Here is a 27948-nt window from a genome sequence, read left to right on the forward strand (position 1 = left end):
TTTAACATATTAATGGTGGAAATAAGAACAGCATATTATGTTGAGGCATCCTTCCCCTGACAAAACACCTAATAAAATAGGCATTTTGCAAGGGCCATGAAAACTAATAACTGAGTCACAAAATGGTGGCGTCTCAAATAGAACCACTACTAACGGTGCTAAAACTTGTTTTCAGGAGGTGTACAAACGACTTCTTAGATCCCTGCTTAAGTTATGCACCAAAGAAGATAGGTGGGAAAATGATTTTATGAGTAAAAAGAAACACAAACTCTTCATAAAATCATGATTTACTTTAATGAAAATAATCTAAATATTAATGAGAGATAAGCTATTTGAATATTTTATTCGTATCTTTTGATTTAATTTCAAAACTTCCATAAAAAACACATGATTATGAATTGTAATACTATTACTAATAAAATTAATGTTCTAAACTTGTAATCTTCTCATGCCACGCGTTTGTCAACTAAACCATTATAAGGTGCCTCAAAATTCAAGTTTTCCTCTACAACTTTTGTATCCAAAAATGCCTATCTTGTTTCTAAAAATACATTTAGGATGCAGTTTCTATAAGGTGTTGGCTTTATGCAAAAAAAAGTAGAGCCTCCTCTTAAAATTTTGCCTAGAAAACACTTTAGACATGGGAAATCTTTAAGATGATTCTAAACTCTATTTTTGCCACTGGTTATGGAATTTGTTTTTTAAAAAATAGTACAAATATTATGGATTTGTAAATACTTGAAAATGGACGGTCTAAATAATGTGTTATAACATCTGCTCTTTTTAGGGCTTAAGATCCTAATTATTTTTCATGACCATAATGATGAAGGTGGACATTTTATCTATAATTGAAAAAAAAAAAAAAAAAACAATTTTCCTCTCTTTTTTTAAACGGAGAAAAAAAAAAAAAAATTTGTTTTTAACATTTTATTTATTTTCCTCTTTTAACATTTTAAGGAAAATTTTGTATAAAACCCTAATTTCTCATATTATTTCATGGTAGACTCTCATTTTGTTTTTTTTTCAAGCGTCATAAGTAAATCCCTAAGGATTTCACCATACCCCCTTATCTCTTATCTCCTTCTTTTATTGACTTTTGAACATAAAAATTAGCCCCAACAAATCTTTTTATATCATTTTATCGCAAAAATATTTTTAACCATCTTTTTCCCTTTCCACTTATTAAAAACATTTTTGGATTGAAATGGTATAAAAAAATTTGTTGAGGCTAATTTTTATGATCAAAAGTCAATAAAATAGGGAGATAAGAGATAAAATAAAGAGATAAGAGATAAAGGGGTATTGTAAAATATTTAAAGGTTTTCTTATGCCACTTGAAAAAAAATGGAGAAAAAGTCTACCATAAATAATACGAGAAATTAAAGTTCTATATAAAATTTTCCCAACATTTTATTTATTTCCCTTTCTTCATGTGCATTAGAAACCTGATCTTGATGCTCGTGAATGTCTTCAAGATATTATGGAGTATTGAGTGAAGACATCCTTACATTTATATGCTGCCATAAATTTAAATATGCATTTTTTTCAAATTACCATTCAAAAAAACAATCTTAAATACGCATTTATTCGTTATTCTGCCAAGAAACTTGTGTAGTCCTTTCAAGTCATGCAAAATCCATTACAATATAAATGCCACGGATAGAACATTGGCATATTGAATTGAATGTGCACCTATTAATCTATACCTAACAAGCAAGAATGAACCAATGCTTCAAAAATTGCAGAAATCACTTTTCCATGTTTAGGGTTGGGAACGAGAAACCACCAAATAATGAAAATGACCTTGGTTTTGTATTCTTAATCCTAAATAATCAAAGGCATTTGAATAATTTAAGAATTTTATTTTCCCAATCTTGAACAACTATCAGTATTTTAATAATTTAACTCGAAGCCGCTAGACAAGATTACCAAAACAGCCCTAGTTATTCAAGATTCCCAACCCTGAAAATGGTTAATTTGGGAATTTGTAAACAAACTATGTGAAGTACTTTTATGAAATAAAATTTAAAATGATTAATTGGATCTTTTTAGTGCTTTTGATTTTGTAAATAATTTAATCCCCTTAGTGACATTTTCCATTTTCATTTCTATTTTGATGAATTTGGGGTATGATATTTGGGGTGTGTGTATCATATGCTTCATGGGAGCACCCTTGCTCCCCCAGGTTCAAAGAGATACTAGGGAGTCCTTGTTTTTCATGAGAAATATTGAGATCCTCTTATAATTTGCTGGATGATTATTTTCCGAAAAAAAAAAAGATTTTGAGTTCTTAAATAGTTAGATTTGACTGTCCAAAATTGGAAGACTTTGCTGAATCATAGGACATACTTTTAGGGCATATTTGGTTCGTTGGATTCAGATTTCTAGGAATCACTTTTTTTCGAAAAGCTGGGCCAATCATGTTTGATACGCTTAGAATTGACATTTCCGTTGGAGTTGATATTACTGTCGGATTTTTTAATGCTCATTTTAAGCCTAAATTTTGAAAATCTCAATTCTACCAAAATATGTTGCTGAAGAACAAAAAAAAAAAATTGAGAGGGAAACTATATCAAATTTTAGATAAAGAAAACATATTAAAATTTTAGATAGGAAAACTACATCAAATTTTAGAGAGAGAAAGCATGTGTAACTTTATTAGAGAGAGAAAATATACATAAAAAATTAAAGAGAAATTATCTCAAGTTTAAAGATTTAAAAATACCATATTAAAATTTTATAGAGAAACTATCTCAAATCTTAAATTTTTGAGAGAGAAAGTACCTTAAAATATTAGAGAGAGAACCTATATTAAATTTTAGAGAGATGAACTACTTAAAAGGTTTTAGATAGGAATCTCTTAAAACATTTAGAGAGAGAAATTATCTCAAATTTTAAGTTTTAGAGAGATAAAATATCTTAAAACTTTAGACAGAGAAACAAGATCAAATTTTAGACAAAGTACCTAAAATTTTGAGAGAGAAACTATTTAAAAAAATTTAAATAGAGAAACTATCGCAAATTTTAATTTTAAGAGAGAAAATATATTAAAATTGTAAATAAAGAAACTACTTGAAAAATTTAGAGAGAAAATATCTTAAAACTTTAGAGAGATAAACTATATCAAATTTTAAATAGAAAAAATACCTGAAATTTTTAGAGAAGGGAACTATTTAAAAAATTTAGATCGAGAAACTATCTCAAATTTTAAATTTTAGAGAGAGAAACTATATTAAATTTTTAGAGAAACTATCTGAAAAGTTTAGAGAGAGAAACTATCTTAGAAATTAAGTTATAGGGAGAGAAAGCATCTTAAACCTTCATAGAGGGTAGCTATATCAAATTTTAGAGTGAGAAAGTACCTAAAATCTCTTAGAGATCAACTATCTTAATATTTGTAAAAAGAAACTATCTCAAATTTTAAATATTGAATATAAAAAAATACCTTAAAATTTTAGAGAGAGAAACCATACCATATTTTAGAGAGAGAAACTACCTAAAATTGTTTAAAAAGAAACCATCTAAAAGTTTTATAAAGAGAAATTATCTCAAATTTTAAGTTTTAGAGAGAAAGCTTCTCAAAATTTTATCGAGAAACTATATCAAATTTTAAAGAGAGTATATAAAATTTTTAAAGAGAAAAACTATCTCAAAATATTTGAAGAGAGGGACTATTTTAAATTTAGGTTTTTGAAGGCAAGTGTATTAAAATTTTAAAAATAAAGAAATAAAGAAAAACTATCTCAAAATTTAAAGAGAGAAAGAAGATTTGCATTTCCAAAAAAGAAGATATTCTAGACAATCCAAACAAAGAATTTACATTTTCTTGACTTCTAGATGGAGATCCAAACAGCATACACCAGATTTCCGGAAATGTCAATTCCAATACATCTCAAGTCCAAGATAGACTTTTCCCAGGATTGAAATATCCAAGGATCCAAACAGAACCTTAGGGGGGTTGAATCCTGGAAATACTCTCAAGGACGTGAAATCTTTTAGCTCATGTAAATAGCAGCTAAAAGAGTGAGGTAACACGGTTCTCTTAGGAATTCATTATCAAAATCATATCCTTGTTTCTCGAATATACAAGCAGGCATCCCCATTATCAAGAAAGTAAATTTAGCTCCAACAAGCTTACCACTTAAAAAAGGCTAAATAGCAAAAATAATTTCAGTTACGAATAACAGTTTAGTTTGTATGAAAACAAGCATCTGAGGCGCTAACAACCCCAACAAATCTCATGCCAAAGCCATTAAAATGCCCTATCAAGCACTAAACAAAAGTGAGGCCTAGTATGGGTGGGGTTGATTGTCCACCCACCAATCCCATGATGTATTGCCGAATAAAATCGATCCGAGTAGGAGACCCAAAAAAATATTCAAAAATAAATAAATAAAAGTAAATAATTTATGGGCTATTGCTCACCAAGATACCTAAAATAACCTTAAGAGAAGCTAGAAATTATGGGGGGTATTTATGAAAGGGCGCATTTCGAGGGGATAAAAACCCACTGGTTCCTTCCCAAACCGGTTCAGTTCAGTCGATTCCCCAGCTAGATTAGGCAATTCCCCCATCCAAACCGCAATTTTAAACTAAATGGTGAGACCAATACACTTCCAAGGCTTGAAAAGTTTCTCTTTACTATAGACATGAAATAAGTGGGCATACAAAAGTCTATATGGTGAGGCAATCAAAGAAAATCATACAATCCTTTCCTTCCAAATTAATCAGTCTCCACTAGCACAACCCCTGCAACCACAGTGGACACATTCTATGACCTTCTCTTCCCTCAAATGCTTTGGCACTCTACAAACACATGTGGTATTGAAATTGTGATCACGCGGTTGAATGCACCGTAAGCAACAGAGCCTTTCATAGCCAGGCTGCGAGCCAAAAAACAAAATCATAAGTAATGATTTTAATGACTTAAAAAGATTTCTTTCCTCCTAATGGGTGTTAATATTCAATGGAGTCTAAAAAAAAGGAAAATTGCAAAAGCAAGCATATGAATCTACGAACCATTTGCTATATATATATATATATATATATATATATATATATATATATATATATATATATATATATATATATATATATATATATAATATATTAAAAATATAAGATATTTCAATATATATGTAGTAAATAATTCATGGCCTCACTGAGGGTATGGCCCTTGATATGGCAGAATGGCTAACCAAGATTAGTGAAGCCAACCCCAATAAAAGGCAATGATGATGATGAGGACATTTAAAATAAGATAATAGGTGCTGTAAGACCTTTGAAAATCACACAAGGGAAAAAAGATGCAAAACGCCGGAAAAGAACAGTTGAGGAAAAAGGCCATCATTGAACCTATAAATTTTCTGATGCAGGTAACTTAGATACATTTGGAAAGCATGAAATAGATTTCAATTGGAAGGAGCTAGCCTTCACATAATTGATAAAAGACGTCGCAGCAAGCTCATCATAAGCAACATGGATGCAGTGTGTTGAAACTTGGAAACTCATAATGGCTCCCTGAAACAAGTTTATCACCTCCCTCCTAAAACTCATCTCCATCCTCTTCCATTCTAAGTGGCTGATGATGATGTTGGAGAGTAGGTGGATTTCATATATAGCATCAATCCCATCATAAGCAAACATGGATGCAGTGAGTTGAAACTCGTAATGGCTCCCCTGTAATACCTTTATCACCTCCCTGCTAGAAACTAGTCTTCATTCTTTCCAACATCAAGTGGCTGCTGATGATGTCAGAGTATGTGAATTTCATTAGTAAATCTAAGGGCGATCAATAAGAAGATTCTTGAAGGCTTTTTTTCAGCAGGCGGGTTGAACAGTCAAGGAATAAACATCCCTTGAATTTGACTTTTATTTCATTTATGTGGTACTTTAAGTATCATTTTCATGGGGGGTCACCATTTGATTGTCAATGGTTTGTTATTTATCTAGTATCATATTTCCTTTCTAATTGGGATTCGCGTGGAAGCCATAAAATCATTGGGATTTTTTGAGGGATGCTCATACTGAACTATAGGAAAGTGGGAATCTGATTAGGCTTGTGATTCCTAGAGGGATGGGAGTCTTTATTGGGAAGTTCACAAGTTTAAGAAAGGGGTTCATCTTTTGTTTGTTCGTCTGTTAAGTTGAAACCTCTTCACCCATGCTAATCTTATTTATCCCTCATCTCTTTCTTTTTCTTTCTAGATTCTAAATGTTTAAAAGATCATACTAGACTACTAGTTAATGATTACAAACAAAATGATTGTCATTATTAAAAAAGGGTACAATATTTACTATGTAAGTAGCAAATCATCACTTAACATTTTGACCATCCAGTTTAAATTTGAAAGTTCATTACAAAAAAAAATGATTTGATTAAAAATAAATTTGTTGCACATGACTGTTAATAAGCCACTAAAAAAATAATATTATACATATTATTTGTGGTCCAGCCCATTTAATAGGTGGGACTTGATCTCACCTCGATGAGCTGAGTACAAATCCTAGCAAGGTGGTTGGATGTTTCAATTAGAGTTTAAGTGTCTTTGTATGTGTGTGTGCCTGGGTGTGTGTGTGTGTTTGTGAGGTCAGAGGTCATATGAGCACAGTTAGGAGAAACCATACTTGCAGAAGCCTTGGGGATAAGGCCACGGTCCCACCTTAGGAACTCGATCCCACAGTTCCTCTTAAGGATCTTAGAAGGAGCTAGGTTTAGAGAAATAGGGATCTTGGTCCCCTATAAAATGGGATCTCGGTCTACATACATGTGATCCCTCTAAGGAGAGGAGCTATACTGTTAATTGAACTCTTGCTCCTGTCCTTGATACTATGAATTTATTCGTTTAGAATATGTGGCTTTGTGATGCATAACACATCGTGGTATACTAGAATTATGGTATTAAAAAAAACTATTGTTTGATATTATAGTAAGCCAATTTAGGATATTATTAAATTGCATTATGGTAGTAAATTGGGGTACCATAAACTAGGGCAATGGTAATAAACTATGGTGTATGATAATGGATCTAGCGGGTATTGATCTCGTTTTATGTACAATGGAGCTTGGATCCCTACTAGTCAAAATATCGATGCTAATGATTTGGGATCTCACTCCCAGGCATCCTAGGATCTAGCTCATTAACTTGTTGAATATATAGACGTCGATCCTAACCTAGGGAGCTTCCACCTCATTGGTGGTTCGGCTTTGCCCGAATCGACCCCGCTCACAAATCCACTCCCACCTCCAACAACTATGGGAGGGACCTTGGATTTAAATAAGGTCGGAGGTCATAAATACATTTGCAGGATAAGGATATCTGAAGTGAAAGAAACTTTGAGAAATATGAAGATAGGAAAGGCTTTAAGACCAGATGGTATCACCAAATCGAAGAACTCTCGCTAAAGGGCGAGAAACATCCAATGCATAGTATATTTGCTTCCAAAACAATGTATTAAGGACAATGTTGCTCATCCCTCCCGCCAACACCAAATCTATAAGAAGGGAACATGGTCCTTCGAGCATCTTTTCTTTTGCATAAGCTTCAAAGAGTGAGAAATGCCATGGAAAATCTAACCACTCCTACTCTCTCTCTCTCTCTCTCTCTCTCTCTCTCTCTTCTCTTCCCTTCTCTTCTCTTTGTAAACTCCTCATCAGGTTTACGACTTTGGTATGACTATACATAAAACCAATAACAAACTTAGCTTTTGAAATCGCCCAACTAATTTTGGATGTCTTACCTACGTCCTCAAGCATGAGATTAAGGCAGTGAGCTGTACAAGGAGTCCAAAACATATGCCAAACACCATTGTCAATGACAATTTATACCTCATGTTCCACCCCAATAAAGTCTACAATCTCATTCATCAACTCACACGAGTATAAAGATTACAGAATCAAGTGACTAGTTTGATGCATCGATAGACATCACAAAAAAAACACCTGAAGGAGAGTTAACAAAAAATTAATGAATGCCTGAGAGTTTCCATCAGACCGTCCATCACACATGACGGTCACCCCATACTTCTCCTACCCTTCTTTCTAAGAAATCAAAATTTTCTTAGCTCTATTTACAAAATATTTCAAAAGAGGCTCCCAAAGCTCATGTAATGAAGGGACTTGAGTCTTGGGGCAAATTGCCCAATTGCAACTACAACATTTACACTATCGAGGTTTATGTATTGAGAGCAATACCAACCTAATAAAACCACTTTGCAATGTATTTTTTTACATTCCTTATTCCTCTTCTTTCTTCTATTGATTTGCAAGTTAATCCTCCCCCCTCTTTCTCCTTTCCTAAACCACTACTTCAGGGTTAGTTGTACAAAATGCATTCATTCGCCCCTAAGAGAGATGTCTTTTTTGCCAAACTTTACCGCCAATAATTATAACCGTCTCCCTTGTAACCACCTATGCTTAATTCAAATTCTTCATTATCTTCATCATCATCCAATAACTGAATTTCCTCCAATATTTCTTTTTGTCTCATTTTCTTCTTTTCTTTTTCTTTTTCAAGGCTGTCCATGTATTTCCTAATCTCCCTTTTAATTTCATCGGTTGCATGTCGGCATGCTCTAGCATTTCCACTAATACCAGCTAGGTGTTCTTTTTGCCTGAAAAAACCACCTATAAATATTTATATATTACAAATAACACAATTTCGATCCTTAAGATTTTTGAGTTTGGCATAAGTCCAAGCCGGATCCTTATTCTTGAAGATGATAAAGACATTGCCCCAAAAAGGAGGACTAGGAAATGAAAACTTAGCAAATAATCAAAAGGAATTTCGATTTCTGGGTTTCTACTCGGCTCTTGAAAATCCTCGATTAGTTTGTGAATCTTCACCCAAACACCTTCAAAATAATGCCCAAGATAATATCAATCAATAACCAAGATAATCTCTTAAAACTCTTTTTCCAAAACTTTGGATTCAAGACAAATCGAAATAGAATTTTTCTTTGGTTTTTGATAATCAAAGAACCACTAAAACTGGTTCTAATAAGGTTTCCAGCGTGCCAGTGGAACAGAGGGGGGGGGGGGAGGGGGGGAGGAGGGGACAACTTTCAGTCACAAGGGCAGGCCACATATGCTGGCACAGAGCTCATTGCGCTATGCGCCTGCATATGCGGGTGATGCGCCCGCAACACATCACCACAAAGTGTATATGCAGCCCAATGCGATGCACCTCAGGTTTAATACCGCATGATGTTGTTGCATAATGCTGCAGGCCACATTTAAAAACAATGTCGACATGCACCACACATGAATGGTACACGTATTTATGAGTGTACACATGTGTCGACACACGACAACAATTTATCTTAAGTATTAAATGTCTAGGTAACACTGCCACAACTGTTTTCTATGTGCATGAAGCCATACAATACGAGTAGCACTAGAAATAGGGATGCTGAACTTCTCCACCAAATAGGTGCTCAATCTCTGTCCTTTCAAGGATGGCTTCCTTTGCCACTTCAATAATCAACTTCCCTAGCACCTTTAACAATTGCACTGCTCTCTCGACTTCCCCTTATACCAAAAATCCATGAAGGAAGCAGTGTTTTCCATCTCCATAAATCATGGGTGAACATACCCCAAACTCATCAACTAGGCAGATGGTTAGCTACAATTAAGGTGTGTTTCTCCTGTACAGCAACCAACAAACCTGCGACAGAATGATTTAACTAGGAACCAACACTTATCACTAAACATAAACCACCATGCTCTCTAGACTTCTTATCCACACCAGATGTATAACCTAGATGATGTTCTGCATCTTTCTTTTCTTTTCTTTTCTTTTTCTTCAAATTAAGAGGTGAACATCCTTTACTTGTAGCAAATCTTAGGGTACGTTTGGTTCAAGTGAAATAGTTTACTGCTGTAAATTTGTTTTCATATTAAAGCAGTTTTACAGGAAAGAGTTTCTCATGAATGCTTTTCCTGTATTTGGTAAATGTCTAGAAATCCCAGAGTAATCAATTTCCTATGTTTGGTAACCTGTATGGTAAACTGTCTTCGAATTCTTCTAATCCTTATGCTGACTTTGTTGTTACCATCTCAACTATAAATAATATTCTTATACTACAATTCCCTTCAAAGTTCATGCTACATGTCGAACTACCAATCTCAATTCAATTAAATAATTCACAAGTTTTCTTTTGGTGTAAGCAAGTAGAAAGGCAATAATGAATCCCTTATCAAACAATCTGTGATTCGAAGGGTTTAGTCTGTGAATTGGGGGGCTAATCGGGAAGTTTTGTAGGTGCAAACTCCGTGCTCTATTCATAGGGCTGCACTATACAATTTGTGTAGCAATTTCAATTTGAAGAGGAGATACAAATGTGAATTGTTTGAAATTGGAGGGAGAAGCTCATATCAGATTAAAAGCGGACCTTAGTGAGGTCTATAATCAGCTTTCTCCAAGGCAAGGACCCAATTGTTGCAAATGGAGAAGAGTGAGTTATGATAATCAAATACGAAATGTCATCATACTCGAACTCCATACCCCATATTGAAACAAAGATGAGACTTACATGTTTTGAAACTAGAGTGAGCAGGTACACCCTGCCTTACTAGAAATGAAATTTCTTAGACATTTGGATTGGAGTCTTGACACATTTAAAGACATCCCTACACCTGATTTCATCGGTTCTTCAAGAGAATTAAGTTACTTAAATCCTTCTAGAGCTGGGTTCAGCGGAACCATTCCATAGCAGTTGGGAAACCTCTCAAGTTTGCAGTCTATCGATCTTATCAATCTCAGACCAAGCTGCTGTCTTAACACTGGATAATTTTGAATGGATTGGTGGTTTTTCTAGCCTTAATCAGCTTCAAGTGAATGGATGGGACTTTTGAATGGTAGAGAAGGAATGGGTAAAATTCACCAGTATCACGGGGGTTTGTTTCGTCTTATCCAAGTTGGATTATCTAACTTTCAACATTTGGAAGAGTTAACTCTAGCTCGATAACAATCGTACTGTCAATTCTTTCAAGCTTTTGAGAGGAAGCTGAACAAATATTCAAATTCTGAATCTTGCATCAAATGTAGCATAGGGAGATACCCCTAATGAAATTGGTAATTCAATTTTGACTTCACTTGTTGAGCTCAACTTTTCAGCTAATCAAATTAAAGGTGGGATCAGAGGAACCATAGGGAAACTTTGCAACTTGACAAGACTTAATAGCATGACTGGAGAAATAGCTGAATTTTATGAACTTATGGTTTAGTAATATTCAGCTTCATAGGAAACTACTTGAGTGGATCTACGAGATGGAGACTCTAGTGGATCTTGAGTTGAGTTATAGTAAGCAGCAAGGCCATCCCTTATTTATAGGGAGATTGAAAACTCTAGACACTTTAGGGCTTGTTGGGAATGATCTTAATGGTTCCGTGCTGTCCGAGTTTGGGGCAGCTTTCCAAGCTTATTCTTTTGGATATCTCTTCAAATCATCCAACAGAATTAATTTTTGAAACCTATCCTGCAAACTTGCACAACCTGAAATTTTTGGATATGTCTCTCGATTCATTGTTTTTTAATGTGACCTCAAAGTGGGTGCCTCCATTTCACGTTACAAACCTTAAAATAGGATAATGTAATTTAGTTTGCCAATTTCCAAACTAGGTTCATTCAACCCCAAAGGGAGGTCATGTACTTGGATCTCTCAAATAACATAAATTCTGATACCGAATGGTTTTGGGATATCTTTTCCAAATATTTCTGCAAATATTTCTCTTGTTTTACCATCATCATCATCATCAAAGCCTTTTTTCCATCTAAATGGAATCGGCTACACAAATCCTGGTCTTCCATTATGCTCTATTAAGGGCCATAACCTCAATAAAGTCATAAGCCCTCATATCTTTTCTCATTACTTCCAAACATGTCTTTTTGGGCCTACCCCTTGCACTTTTTGAGCGTTCTAGTTGAACTAACTCGCACCTCTTAGCAATTATACTGGGTTCTACGCCACACATGGTCATCCCACCTAAGTCTACTCTCTCCAATCTTATCATCTATTAGTACCACACTTAAATTTTCCCGAACGTATTCATTCCATATTCTATCCCTTCGTGTCATGCCACTCATCCATCTCAACATCCTCATCTCCACTACACTCCTTCTATATGCACATTGTTTTTTGACCGCCCAACATTCTGCCCCATAGAGCAAAGCTGGTCCACAGTTGTCCTATAGAACCTGCCTTTCAGCTTCATTGTTTTACCAACGATAAAATAATTATGGGGAAAAAACAACTAAAACAGCACCTTCACAGTTAAAATTATATATTAAAAAAAATAAAATAAAAAATAAAGGGGCGAAGAAAGTACTCCCTATTTGAAAACAGCACCTGGAAAAACTAGAAAATTCTCCAAAAAAAAAAAAAACTCATAACTTTAACCACATTAGCTTCCCTATGCCACAAAAAGCTCAAAAAAAGCAAACAATTGCAGAAACCATGGAACGCTACCTAGTAAGGGAAAACAGAGAAACCCCATACAAGAAAAAAGAGCTGATACAGCTACTACAACCCCAATATACCTAGATCTAATTAGTAATTCAGAGGCTAGTGGACCATGAGCTTTGAAGGCAATGCTTCTCTCCTTTAGAAGGTTGAACTTAAGCAAATGCTTCTCTCCTTTAGAAGGTTGAGAAAGGGTTTTGGTCAAACAGATAGGAGGAAAGAAAAAAAGTTTTGGTGTGAGAGAGGAGAGAAGAGAGACGGTTGAAAGTTGCATAGAGACGGTTTGTACTTATCAAAACAAAGGAGCGAGAGAAGGTTTTCTGTGAGAAGAGACGCAAAGAGAGAGGGGTTTGGTGAGAAAAGAGGAGTGAAAAATGTTTCAGTGAGAAGAGAGTGGCACTTTTTGTTTGAACGGGAGGCCTCTTGGCCTCTTAGGTAAATTTAACTTTTTAAAATCATGTCCAAACTCCAAAGGGAAAAGGTTCTCAGAAAGCGTTACCTTGTGATGTGGGACCCACTTTCACACCTTTTCAGCCCTTTTTTAGTAAAAAGATTTCACACAAGAATACCTTTCTTTGGAAATTCACAAGAGCCAAACATGAGTAAATGCCAATTTCATATGAAAGCAGTGGTTGGGTGACCCCTTATCATTGTATTGGTCACCACCTTGCACTTAATCCTCAACGCAAGCCTTAATAGCAAAATTTTCGATAAAATCCCCCTTGTTAACGATGTATTATGCTATGATACGCCATCAGCTTGCAGTGAGATCACTTTCCTTTCGTTCTATTCTTTAATCCTAGCATACAATTAAAATCCTTGCAACAATTATGATAACTATAAACCAGAAAACCATTATCATGGTGTTCATGAGTAAATCAAGTATTCGATGTTCATTGTTACTTCATCTGAAAGAAACACACATTAAGGTTAATAAGACCTTTACCAATTACCAAATGAGAAGTAAAGAAAAAGTCCTTTCACTATCTCCCCATAGTGATGATTGAAAAAATCCTTCAATAAGAATGTCAACCACAAATTTGCTTAGCATGCTCTAGCTTCTAAAATGCTTAAGGAATATACATGGAACCCTAATCTGTATAATCACATATGTCTTTGAGTCTCATCCTTGGCAGAGGCAACGATTTCACTGCTTCATGTAATGATGAACAGGGAAAAAAACTTAAGATTGTGATTTTACACCTACACTGTCAGTATTAGCAGCAGATAACATCCACATATTTAAAACACCATATGCTAAATGCAAATAGAATATTGACATACAAACACTTAAATACTATATTTATAAAAGAAACATGTGAATATAAAGTAATTCAATAATACAAACTATCCCATAAACAAATCAAGAAATAGGAACAAGGTAGTGATATCAAATGAGAATGAAGACTAACCTTTTTCCATTTGGCAATCAGATTGCGGTCCGCATAACCTTGTTCCAAGCAGAATTCATATAACTCCTTAGATATTTCCTTTCTACGATAGTAAAGATCGTATATGTAGCGACTCTTCTGATGAGCTATTCGAAATATCGGCCACAGGCCCTCACACTTTCTCTTACCATCATGAGGATCATTCTCAGCTAAATATCAAAATAAAATGCACATCAGATTTCTGAGTGTAAAAAGCCGTAAGTTACAAGATGCAAAATCTCCAAGAAACATTAAGGATGAATCAATACATAGGGCAAATAATACTATCTTTTTGTGTTCAGTAACAGGATTTTTTATTTTATTTTTTTTAAAGTGTTGACAGTCAGTAACAAGCTTTTCTTAATAATTAGAAGAACACAAGTTACAATTAGCTACAAAATTGAGAGCATAATGGGGTGCCGAGACAGAAGGGAAGAATTACTAAATGGGTTGTGGAGAACTGTAGTACATTGGAGTCATTGCCATCCAGTGAATTGAGGGGGAGTGAACCAACACTGGAGTAACAACCTAATCCGGTGGGTCACACTCTCTCCATCACCATCCATTCAATGGCAGAGCTCACTCCAATGGACTAGTTTATCATAATCCATTGCATTATAATATAATTTCCCTCATAGTTATGCAGCACAAATGAAGCAAGTCCAACCTTCTCGCATCTTTGCCTCTATTTCACGAAGAGTAGGTTCAATTAGCTCCCATCCACTAGGATATTGGACACGATTTGTCTTTATCTTTGGCATGGTTCCAGCCCTTTGTCTGTTGTCCTCTAAACGAGTAGAAAATCAAGTCAGTCTAAATAGCAACTTGCATTGCCACCCCGGAAAAATATACACCCAAATTAAGTAACCAGTAGTGAAACTTAAAATATAATGAACTAATAGAAAATACACATCTTTCAACCTGAAAATTTAGAATGTCAAGATCATACAATACAATACAATAATCAAACTTTGCTCCACAAACTTCCCACTTCACACTTAGATTACAATTAAAAAAAATCACCCTTTCACTATCTACCTTTTCATTAAATGATAAGAAAGATAGAATCCAATATGGAGAAAGTCCTATACTTTCTTTTCCCCTCTTTGAAAGAGATAGAACATGTCCAATATTTCCGTGGAAATCCATTTTTTCCAGGTGATACCCTCAAGTCATGCACTCCACCTATTTTCGTCTAACCACACCCAGTTGATGACCATAGTAAACACTTGAGACAAATTTATTTTAGAAAAAAAGAAGTGAAACCACCCCTCATTAACCTAAGCCCAAAATCACAAGTCAAATTACTGAAACAAGTAGCACTTAACTAGGTGAAAAAAAATGGTAAAATGGAAATGCGTTGAAATGTTAACAGCGACACTTTTGAAATCTATAAAGAATGTTTTGGCAATTCAGGAATGATACGAACACTCAGTATAAGTTTTTACTGGGGGCTAAAATTAGAGAAGAAACAAAGATGGAAATAGCAGGGATTGGAACGTTGAAAACACAATTTTCAAGATCCACTGCTCTTGACTGTGATTCCTTCACTGTCATCAGATGGTGTAGAAGAGATTGGGGAAGTGAATTCTCTAGGTAAATTCCTTAGAGAACTGCTTGGCCAATAAAGAAATGGATAGGGGGAGTTTGGAAATGTGTGACTTATTAACTCCCTAAATAATCACTTTAAAAAAGATCCCTAAATAAGGGATTTATGTGGCAATTGGTTTTCTCTTCTTATCTTTGTTATATTGAAAACATATCAAGAAAAAATTTGACATTGCTTTGCAATATAAATTTCTGGCATCCAACCTATGCTAAAAAAAGTTCTACCATCCACAAGAGAGAGAGAGAGAGAGAGAGAGAGAGAGATGAAACATCTTGGGTTAAAAAGCACTTAAAAGATAGAGAAATTGAGATCCAGCATCCAAAAACCAATAAAAAAAACGGAATTTCCCTCTCTCTCACTCTATCTACCTCACAAACAATGACAATTAAAAGACGTATCAAATGAGGGAGAAGAAAGAATAAATGATGGCAGCTTCTTCCTTTCTTCTTTGTGATTTTCAGTGTTGGTCTGTCTTCACTCACAAATGATTGAACTACAAAATCATTTTTCTGTTTTGATTTTTGTTCCCTCCCTCCCTCCATGTAGTTTTTACCAAAGAATCAAAGGCATCAACCAAAGAAGAACTTAAGTGGGAAGCTAAAGTAAATTTGGGGTATGATAATGCTCCATACTTAAACATGCTCTTTCCAAGACATACTAGACTACTAATCAAAAAAACATGCACATCCAGAGAAATATGACTAAACTATAAAAAGAAGATTAAAAGGATAACTTAGAAAGAAATTGAGATGAAAAAAAAAAGCACAACATAAACACCATCATAGAAAAAGCATTAAAGAAAGTAATGTACCCTTGGGCATTCACTTATACACCTCCAAGAAGTTTTCTATTTTTTCTTGTTTTAGAAAAGTTGATATCAAAGTGAGGGAAATTTGATTTGGGTTTTGGGGTCAAACGGACCCTCAACTCTGATGTTCAGCCCTAAGAACCAAATGTATTAATTGGTAACAGAGGGCCAATGTATTTTTTCCCTAAAAAAAATTACTAAGAAGGCATGATGCTTGGCTCATGTAAATAAACGATGGGACTCTACTTTATATGCTATCTCAATAAAAAATGCTCGTATGTTGCTACATCTTCACTTTCTATAATAACTATTGGTAATTTCAGTTAGGCTAAGAATGCTTTAAATCGAGCTTGGGCTTGAGTTGTTAGCAGCTGACAATTAGCAGCACTACATCTCACATTCAATTCCTATCACTGGACTCCCCAAAAAAAAGGATACTTGGAAGGTTAAGATGCAGCTGCACATGCTCATTTTGTGAGCATCTTGAGACAATAAGTGGTCCCACTTAATTTCCTGAAACTACGTTGTCTTTAAATCTTTCAAATTAGACTTCCTTTGGATACAAATATCTATACTTAACTGGTCTCAAATATATGCCCAATTAATCTAACATTGAATTGGGGAACATATCCAATTCCTATTTTGCAAGCCTTGAACAAAGGAAATCCATTGGAGCAACATATCCAATTTAAAAAACAATAAAACAAACTTATCAAAATTTCACATTGAACCCGGACTGTCAAATAAATCCCCACAATGTCACCTTTTCTATAAACTATAGCATAAGAAAACCCTCTGAAAATCAGTGATCATATTGCTAAATTTTATAAGCTCTTATATATTTGAGTAAAAGTTTACAGAAAAATCAGACATTTCTTAGCAAATTTTTTTTTTTTTAACTAGCCTTGACCAGGGTACTCGGCCCTTGGCCGAGGCAAGTAACTAGGTCAAGTCCACTCCGATTTATGTATTGCCCCAAAAAAAAAATCCAAAAATTAGTTTAAGAAATTGTAAAAATAATAGTTCAAAATCAGAAAAAACAGGTAATAGCAAAAAATTAGAAAACTAAAGAAGAGGATTGAAAAAGGGAAAGAAAAATGAAAGTTCCCAAATCGTCTTTAAAACTATCACAATCATCTAAAAAACTTAATTCTAACTAATACAATGCTGTTTACTAATTTTGTGTTTTTCTTACATTTATTTATCTTTTTACGCCTTTTTTAGAGGTAGAACTTTGGATAGATGCTCTAGAATCTAAAAGTTTTAAAATTAATCGGACTAAGACAAAGTATATGGAATGCAAGTTTAATAACAATACAAGTAGAGACGAGGAAGTAGTTAATATTAACAGCCAACAAATAACAAAAAGAGCACATTGTCAATATTTGAGGTCAATAATCCAGGAAAATGGAAAGCTCGAGGAAGATGTCCCACATAGAATAAGAGATGGGTGGGCGGAGTGGAGATGTGCAACTGGAGTTTTATGTGATCGCTGCATATCAATGAAGCTAAAGGATAAATTCCATAGGACAGCTGTGAGACCAGCTTTGCTTTTTGGGGCGGAATGTTGGGTGATCAAGAAACAACACACCCATAGAATGAGTATAGCTGCGATGAGGATGTTAAGATGAATGAGCGGCAAGACAAGAAGAAATATAATCCGAAATGAGATGAAAGAGCAGCAAGACAAGAAAGAATACAATTCGAAATGAATAAATTCGGGAGAATTTAAGTGTGGCACCAATAGGCAATAAGATGACAGAAAATAGACTTAGATGGGCTGGTCATATGCAAAGCAAACCCAATACAGCACCTATTAGGACATGCGAGTTAATTCAAGTGGAAAGCTCAAAAAAAGCAACAAGTAGGCTCGAAAGGACATCATTAGAAGCAATGAGAAAAGGAAATGGCCTCACTAAAGGTATGGCCCTTAATAGAGGAAAATAACATACCAGGATTCGTGTAGCTTACCCCAATTAGTTGGGAAAGAGGGTATGATGATGATGATGCCTTTTTTAAGGGTTTCTTTAGTTTTCCTGGAACTTACCCTAACGCGACATGGCCAAGACCCAATGGACCTTGCTGAGTTCTGAATCAATGTTTCTCAAATTTCAATAGAAAAACTACAATAGTTATTCTAATTATTATTATCGATGGTACCAATTTTACATTAAATTTATTCAAATGTAATTTCAAAATAAAACTTTGCACCGAGAAATCACAGTATTCAGAGAGAAATCAAAAAATGTTTACAGTACATAAAAAACTTTGGCTTCTCTATAAAATGCAAAGCTGAAACTAGGAGAAAGACACGGTTATATCATCCATTCCAAAATAATAACAGATAACGTCATCTCGATCATACAAAAATCGTGAACATGAAAATTTTCAGAGCTTTCAAAAAAATTACAAAGAATACACTGCCTCAATTAAATTATTCATTTAGATATTTGTACCTAATGTTAGAACAGTACGGACCGTAGGGCTTCTTTGTCACAAAGAGGGCTGGAATCAGGCAAAGAGAGAAGAGAGAGGGCTTAAAGAGAGTGGACATTTCCCATTTCTTTCGTTTAATTTTTGTTGGGAAAGAGTTTATATGGGAGAAGGAAGTTGTACTACACCGTCCAACTAACCGTCTATTCTAATTGGACGGCCTAGGTTGGACAATATTATAAAACAAACGATGTCATAGACTTCCACCATGTACGAAATCTATACCATTCATTTGAAATGGACGACGAATAACACCGAAATTTTAGATAGCGTTTGATAACTTTCACTGCAGCGTCCCTAGGGGCGTTTGATAACTTTCACTGCAGTGTCCCTAGGAATCACTCCTACTGCTGACTTTCCTAGATTCTGGGATGCATGTGAAAATTGATAGGCTGAAAACTGGAAACCTTGTTTGATAAACTGTGTTGCTGGTAATTTCACCTGGTTGGCAATGGGAAAGCTGGAAACTGCCTGTAATATTGTTTATTATATATTTTATTGATATGATGTGCAAAATGCAGTTTTTTAAAACATTTTGTAATTAAATAAGGTTTCCATGTCTATTTTTTGAATAATAATACTAAATAAAAAAAAATCCAGGTCTATTGACATACAATTCCTAAGAATGCATTGAAAATCAAATCCTAGTCCACAAGAATCACCTCATTTTGAGCCCAAGGCAACAAAACAATGGCCAATACACAATCCCTTGGTATAAATAAGGAACTATATAAAATTAATCAGAGGAACATTGAGAAGAATAGAACCCTAATCAATGGAAGAAAGACACATAAGAAACTGCTCTTGCCACAAAAACAAAAAACCCAAATCATCATGTAGGGATTCAAATGAACACTGATCTACTACCGTTATTACTTCAAAAGAAGACAAATAATAACCAAACATCTATTCTTTATTAAATGCTGAACCAAACAAAGACAAAAGAAATAATAAAATCAAAATCTCAACCAGATGAAACCATCAGGGTCAGAATAAGAAAAAAATCAGCAAGAGTAATCAATGTATGATTGCTTTACCCGAATAGAGATAGAGTAATGCTTACTGTAAGGAAACAAAAAGAGTAAAGAGATGCAAAGCTCTGAATAAATCCATGGCAGACTTATAAAAGATACGATAAAAGCATTCTTATCAGAACTACTCAAACAGATAAAATAGAAGGAAATAAATATTCTGTTTCCAAGATAGAAATGTTTTTTTATCAGATGCATTACACAACACACAGTGCCAAGGAAAAACATTTTTTTATAAGATCCAGCTGCATAATATTAGAGACAATGCATGCAAGCACCCTGATTTCAAACAGAACAAAAACATCAATTAAAATAATACGGCCACTCTTAACATACCATAAAAATGCACAGAAAATACATATAGAACCTAAATCATGACATAATGTACAGTAATAGACCATAACATCAACTCGGGGACCAGTTCCAAGTGAAGAACATGCCTAAAACTATTGAAAATCAAAGTAAGAAAACATGGATGTAAACAAAAAACGAATAAAAATCCAAGGATTAAAGAACAAAATAAGCAAAAAAGGCTAATAAATTAATACTTCCATCCAGTTGAAATATATGCAAGCATCAGATTAAAAAATCAACCAATAAATAAATATATATTTTTAATATGCATCAATAAATAAATATAATCCCAATCTACTGTAATAATGACTCCAATAATCATCGCAGACCCCTGATCAACCACCAACAAACATCAAAACAATAAAACCAATAACAAATATATGATAATCATATGGAATCAAAACGACCATCTTCATGCCAGAAAGAGCTAACCACCAACAAACATCAAAACAATAAAACCAATAACAAATATATGATAATAGATAGTCAGATGGAATTAAAACGACCATCTCCATGCCAGAAAGAGCTAAGAGAAAGAGTTAAGAGACTGAGAATCCACCAAACCCACCAGCAAACCCTAATTTCCTAAAGCCTAAAAATAGTATATAGAATTGCAGAAAAAAAATTAATTCTTTTCAGTTGAGTTAAAAGTAGCAGCAAAAACAAAAAAAAAAACACACTAATTTGGGGCTTATCAGCAAAAAAAAACTAACAACAAAAAATAATTCACGCATACTGATTTAAAGATTCTCTGAACTCAAACCGTTTGGATTTATCGACAAACAGCAGCAAAAAAAATAATAATAACTCAATGATCTTCGGATTTATTAGCAAAAATAATAGTAAAAAAAACCAAACTGATTTGAGGTTTATCAGAAAAAAAATAAATTTTAAATCACTGCTTTAAGGTTTATGGTCATAATAAACAATAAAATAAAACAAACTCACTGATTCGTGACTTCAATCTATTCAAGCTCTGTAATAATGGTGATGGAGGGGTTTCACGGGCTTTCTCTCGCTCGAGGGACGCAGAAGAGGTACAGAGATAAGAAGCTCAGAGGGACTTTTTGAGGGGTGAAAATCGGGAAACTTTTCAAGTTGCGGTTCACCGCATGGAATGCGCGGTACGTTACATTGAAACTTGAAAGTGAATATTAAAAACGACGCGGGACAACGTTTTTAGGGGCGAAAGTCGGGCGACTTTTAAAACTGCCGCTCGCTCATGGATGCGCGGTTGGCATGTTCACTTCAAAGTACACAGTTTTTAAAAAAAAAATTGGGGGCATACGGATGCATCCGCAGCTGTAGTAGAGGGAAGGTGCACCTTCAAATTTTATTATGGTATATAATTTTGATATAAAATATTTTTAAGATTATCTTAAAATCTATTTTTATGGTTAATTATAAAACTTTAAATTTTAAAAATGGTTAAAATCAAGTAGATTTATAAACATATGAAAATATTGAAAATAGACGATGTCGATAATATATTGTAAAATGCACTATTTCTAACTTAAAGTGTTTTAATTTTTCATGGTCCATACATCTCGATGTCGAGATGATCAATCAAAAGGTTTTTCAACATTAAAACTACCTTTTCCGATAGATTTTTGGGGTCCTTATATAAACTTTTTCCAAAAAGAGTGTAGTTAGCATACGGATGCATCCGCAGCTGTAGAGGTAAGGTGTACCTTCAAATTTTATCATGGTATATAATTTTGACGTAAAATGTTTTTAGGATTATCTCAAAATCTATTTTTACATCTAATTATAAAATTTTAAATTTCAAAAATGGTTAAAATCAAGTAGATCTCTAAACATATGAAAATATTGAAAATGGACGGTGTAGATAATATATTTAAAATCTTTTAATTTTTCGTGGTCATACATCTCGATGTCGAAATGATCAATCAAAGGGTTTTTCAACAATAAAACTACCTTTTCCAATATATTTTTGAGGTGCACCCATAGTTCTACATTATAAGGTTACATCCTTATATAAACTTTTTCCAAAAAGGGTGCAATTGGTAAGGTGCACATTCAAATTTTATCATGGTATATAATTTTGATGTAAAATGTTCTTAAGATTATCTCAAAATCTATTTTGATATCTAATTATATTTTAAATTTAAAAAATGGTTAAAATCAAGTAGATCTATAACCATATGAAAATATTGAAAATAGACAGTGTCGATAATATGTTGTAAAATGCACTATTTCTGAGACTTAAAATATTTTAATTTTTCATGGTCATACATCTCGATGTTGAGATGATCAATCAAAGGGTTTTTCAACATTAAAATTGCATTTTTCAATAAATTTTTGAGGTGCATCCTTAGTTCTATATTTTAAGGTTGCATCCTTATATAAACTTTTTTCAAAAAAAGGTGCGGTTGGCGTACCGATTCATCTGCTGCACAGGTAAGGTGCATCTTCAAATTTTATCATGGTATATAATTTTGATGTAAAATGTTCTTAGGATTATCTTAAAAAAAAAAAAAAGTGTTTCAAATTTTTTTTATTTTTTACTATTTTTTACTATCAAATGCACTTAATATATTGTTTTAGGGGAAACTCATATACTACACCCCATTTCGCGGTTATGAAACGTTGTCTTAAGTGGTATAAGTTTTGCACCCTTAAACAATCACAAGTACCAGTGCCTACAAACTTTGTCGTGAGTTAGAATTTGGTGTAAAAAGTTATTAGGATGGCCCAAAAATTTGTTTGTATTTTTAATTATAAAAGTGTAAACTTTAAAAATAGTTCAAGTCCAGTATTATTTATAAATAGGGTGCAGTTGGCATACGGATGCATCCGTAGCTGTAGAGGTAAGATGCACCTTTAAATTTTATCATTGTATATAATTTTGATGTAAGATGTTCTTAGGATTATTTCAAAATCTATTTTTATATCTAATTATAAAAATTTAAAATTTCAAAAATGGTTAAAATCAAGTAAATATATAAGCATATGAAAATCTTGAAAATGGATAGCGCAGATAATATGTTGTAAAATGTACTATTTCTGATACTTAATCTTTTTATTTTGTATGGTCATACATCTTGACGTTGAGATGATCAGTCAAATTTTCAACATTAAAACTATATTTTTCGAAAGATTTTTGAGGTTCATCCGTAGCTGTAGAGATAAGGTTGCAACCTTATATAAACTTTTTCCTTATAAATATATGAAAATCTCAAAAATCGAGAAGTCCAAATATTTTATTGCAAGATGTACTATTTTTATGACTTAAAATCTTTTTATTTTCTGATATCCATACATCTCCATGTCAAGATGATCAATTGAAAATTTCTCCAACGTCAAATCAACCTTTTTCAATGTATTTTTGTCGTGCACCATAATTTTACAACCTTACGTAACATTTTTCGAAAGTTTTCATGTACATGAAAATAAATTTTTCAGGGAATAAGATCTCATATCTCATCTAGGAACGAAAACATGAAAGACTATTTATAATGGAAGATGGAGAACATAATAAATCTTAATTGTAATAGAAGCTATAATTAAAACAAATTTTTAATAGCACATTTATCCCTAAATCAAGTAAATCCCTAGGTGATCTAAACATCTCCAAAAATACTGAAAAACTAAGATTCATAAAAAGATCCTAAAAATAAACCTAAGAAATCTTAAATAAGTATTATTGGGTTAGTGTTACCATTAAAGGCCTTATAAGAGCTTGTAATAAGAATTTTATGAAACTTAAACTGAGTAGGAGTGTGGTTGGAATATATCTCATTGCTTATTATATCACGGATATTGCCCCTATACACCATATAATTGTGGTTGGATCATGTCTGTGTGACTTTAGAGTTGTGGTTGGATGCATGCATATTTTATTTTATTGCCTATTATATCACAGATATTGCCCCTATACACCATATAATTGTGGTTGGATCATGCCTATCTCATTGCCTATTATATCACAGATATTGCCCCTATACACTATATAATCGTGGTTGGATCATGTCTGTGTGACTTTAGAGTTGTGGTTGGATGCATGCATATTTTATTTTATTTTTTCAAATTTGAAGATATCCTTAAGATATGAGAGTTAGTTATTTGAAATAAAAAGATATATATTTTGAGGTATTTAATTGGTTAAAGAAATATAAATTTATTAACTAGATACAAGTGTCTGATATTTAAACCTATCTCTTATTTGATGGGATAAGAGTTTAGATTATGGGAGGAATGGATGAGTCAAATCTCTCACCCACAGGTATCCAAGATCAAGATCTATATCCATGAACCCCATCCCCCTCTGATAAACCATATAAATAGCGGTGACTCTTCTCCCATTCTCTACATGCCTCTCTCTCCACTCTTCTTACTTTCTCTCTCTAGGGGCATTTCCCACTCTAGGCTCTCTTTCTTCTCTCTCCTAAATTGTCTCTCTCATATATTAAATTGTAAGGGGTGGCGCACCCCACCATGATAGCAAAGGTAGGTACACCCCATTTAGGTTGAAATTTATTTTATTATGGTTCTTAAGCTCTCATATTCTAAGGAGATAACCGCCAAAGCTTTCATGTTAAGATCCATATTGATCTTAGGTACACCCCACTTAGGTCGAAATTTATTTTATTATGGTTCTTAAGCTCTCATATTTTAAGGAGATAATTGTCAAAGCTTTCATGTTAAGATCTATATTGATAGTTTGATCCCACATCCCGGAGGAGGAGACCCAATATGGAGTGTGTGAAATATCGGTTGAAGTAATCCTCCATTGTTCTTATTTTTTATTCATGCACTCTATTATTTTTTAGTCTTGTTTTCCTCTTCTCTTTAGTTAATAAAGTTTATTGTTCTTAGTGCCAGAAAGTGAGAGCCGTCTCATTTATTTTATTTATTTATTTTGAGTTGAATCATTGTAAAGGACCATTATAAGTGTTCTAGTTGGTGTGATTAATATATATATACCTATTCCCAATGCCTATAGGCAAAAATGAACAGTGATTTCGTCTACTCTCATCACCATCCAAACTTTATCGTACGGTCACATTTGTCCGGTAGTATTTCAATTTTTATTTTTTTCTACAAATGCTCCAAATTTCAAGTAATTTGGATTTGTAGAAAAAATGAAAAATGAAATACTACTTGTAGTATCTTCCAATATATAGCGTACTAGATCACCTTAGTCCTACTTTCATTGGTATTAGAGCGAGGTTTCTTGTTGCTCATCGGATTTTTATTTTCTAATTTGCTATTTATTTTGGAAAAAAGAGAATAAAGGTTGCACGTACATTCATCTCTGAAATCTTGAAATCATGAAAATTGTGAGGTTTGATGGAACTAACTATGTCTCACGGAATCGCAAAATAAAATATGTCCTCTATGAGGAAGGTTTGGATCAAAGCTTGAGGAGCTCATCATTCTACTCAAAGGGAGGAAGAAAGAAGGGTTGCATGCAAAGCACCAACTCCAAGAGAGGCAGTTCATGTGGTAAAATCTAAACCGTTTTTTAAATTCAATAAGGGGAAGAAGATGAACAAGAATAAGAACAAATGAGATAAAAAGAATAAAGAGAGATAACCTAAGGAAAGAACAAAAACTAGAACCTGCTATGTATGCAAAAATGTAAGCTACATAGCAAAGTTTTGTCGGTTTAAAAAAAATACTGGAACTAACAAAGAAGTTGCTTTTGTGGTATTTGAATCGTTGCTAGCCGACTCCAATGGGACGTATTGGTGTCTTAACTCGAGAGCTACAGCTCATATCACAAACACTAATGATAATTTCCACACTTTTACTCATGTGGGGACGGATGAACAACACATATATATGGGAGGAAACTAAAAGATTGAGGTTCTAGGACTTAGCGACTATGCGCTAAAAAATGAAGAATGGAAATATTCTAATCCTAAAGCAAATGTTTTATGCTCCTAAAATGAGAAAGTAATTGGTTTTGATTCCCAGAACTGCTAAGGCCGGATTTATTACCACTTTTTATAGTGATAAATTAGTTGTGAAAGACCACGGTGATGTACTTCTGACCATTCAACTTGTGAATGGCCTCTACTCTATCGAAATAAAGGAAGAAGTTGCATATGTCTCGTCTTCAAATGATTTTGATGTTTCCCTATGGCATATGCGATTAGAGCACATACGTTACAATAGAATGGAAAGGTTAAGAAAATATGGGATTCTTCAAAATTATAATAGTGATCTTTCAAAAGTGTGTGAATCATGTGTCCAAGAAAAGTTGACAAGAAAAAATTCCACCGGGGCAAAAAGACCTTCTAACCTATTAGGTTAGAAATCATTCATAGTGATATATGTGAACCTATGAATGTGGAAGGTATTTCACTATCTTCATTGATGACGACTCGTGATATGGGCATGTATACCTAATACACATGAAATCTAAAGCCTTAGAAAAATTCAAGAAATACAAAATGGAGGTGGAAAACCAAATCAACTTGAAAATCAAAGTCCTAATAACTGATAAGGGCGAAGAATATTCCTCTGATCTCTTTAGGGACCTATGTGTGGAGCATGACATTATTCGCCAATATACCAGGCCCTACACATCAGAGCAAAATGGAGTTGCCGAGAGACGGAATAGGACCTTAGTAGAAATGGTGAGAACTATGATGTGGCATGCAAAGCGCTCCTTAGATTTCTGTAGAGAAGCAATATTAACGGTGGATTATATTCTGAACCAAACTCCCACAAAAGTAGCTCATCTTACTCCTCACGAGATGTTCACTGATCATGCTCTTTCCCTTGATCACCTAATAGTATGGGGATGCTCTGCCTATATTCTAATCCCTCACCAAAATATGACAAAACTAGATCCCAAAACTGCCAAGACTATATTTATTAACTACCCTGACTATGGTAAGGGTTATCAATTCTATAACCTTCAGAATGGGGCGGTTATTGAGAGTCGCAATACCATTTCTTTGAAGATGAGTTCCTTGAAGCGAGAGTTAGTCACAAATAAGCCGATCTTTTTTAGGTAGTGACATGGTTGAGAATCGAGATCTTAAACCTAAACCCTAACCTAAAAGAAATGATCGAGTCTCAAGACCTCCTATGTACCTTGAAAATTTTGGGTTGAAGCCATGAATAATAAATTTTCTTTAATAAACAAAACCCATATTTGGGAGCTAGTACTTCTACCTCGAAACTGCAAGGCAATAGGATGCAAATGGATATTCAAGAAAAAGTTTAGATCTAAAGATAAATTAGAAAAGTACAGAGCTAAGCCAATAGCTAAGGGATTCACCCAAAAGGAGGGGATAGATTATGAGGAAACTTTGTCTTATGGTGCAAAGTTTCCATCCATTAGAATCCTAATAGCCATGGCAGCCCATTTTGACATTGAGGTCCATCAAATGGTTGTAAATATTGCTTTTCTAAATGGAGATCTAGAAGAGAAAATTTATATGAAGCAACTCGAAGGATTTGAGAAAAAAGGAAAAGAAAATTTAGTATGCAAACTCAATAAATCCCTTTATGGATTTAAACAATCATCGCGTCAATGGTACATCAAATTTTAAGAAACCCTATCTCTGGTTATATTTACCTCGAATGAAGAAGATTACTGCATATATAAAAAAGTTCAATGGGAGTGATGTTGTATTCATCTCCCTACATGTGGATCATATGTTAATAGTTAGTAGCTTGATTGCCTTTGTGTCGGAAACAAAAAAATTTCTTGTACAACACTTTGATATAAAGGATCTAAGGGAAGCCTCTTATGTCTTGGGCATAAAGATAATAAGAAA

General features: G+C 33.8%; 1 protein-coding gene across 1 annotated transcript; it reads right to left on the minus strand.

Annotated features, from left to right (window-relative positions):
- Positions 1-4620: 4620 nt before the first annotated feature.
- Positions 4621-22162, minus strand: LOC18443531 (protein BUD31 homolog 2). Its single transcript, XM_011628475.3, has 4 exons — positions 21137-22162; positions 14561-14680; positions 13876-14063; positions 4621-4883 (listed from the first exon to the last, which is right to left on the minus strand). The coding sequence occupies exons 2-4, from the start codon at positions 14652-14654 to the stop codon at positions 4728-4730; spliced, it is 438 nt and encodes a 145-aa protein (XP_011626777.1). The 5' UTR covers positions 14655-14680; positions 21137-22162; the 3' UTR covers positions 4621-4727.
- Positions 22163-27948: the final 5786 nt, after the last annotated feature.

Source organism: Amborella trichopoda, chromosome 5, assembly GCF_054954075.1.
Source record: "Amborella trichopoda isolate Santa Cruz 75 chromosome 5, AtrichopodaSantaCruz75HAP2 v2.0, whole genome shotgun sequence".
Classification (NCBI taxonomy): Eukaryota; Viridiplantae; Streptophyta; class Magnoliopsida; order Amborellales; family Amborellaceae; genus Amborella; species Amborella trichopoda.

Excerpts from the sequence above, each read along its gene's own strand:
- LOC18443531 (XM_011628475.3), bottom strand. The coding sequence starts at position 14,654 with ATGCCAAAGATAAAGACAAATCGTGTCCAATATCCTAGTGGATGGGAG. Across the intron at positions 14,064-14,560 it reads AGAGGCAAAGATGCGAGAAG|CTGAGAATGATCCTCATGAT; the intron begins GTTGGACTTGCT and ends TTTGATATTTAG. Across the intron at positions 4,884-13,875 it reads TGATTGCCAAATGGAAAAAG|CCTGGCTATGAAAGGCTCTG; the intron begins GTTAGTCTTCAT and ends TTTGGCTCGCAG.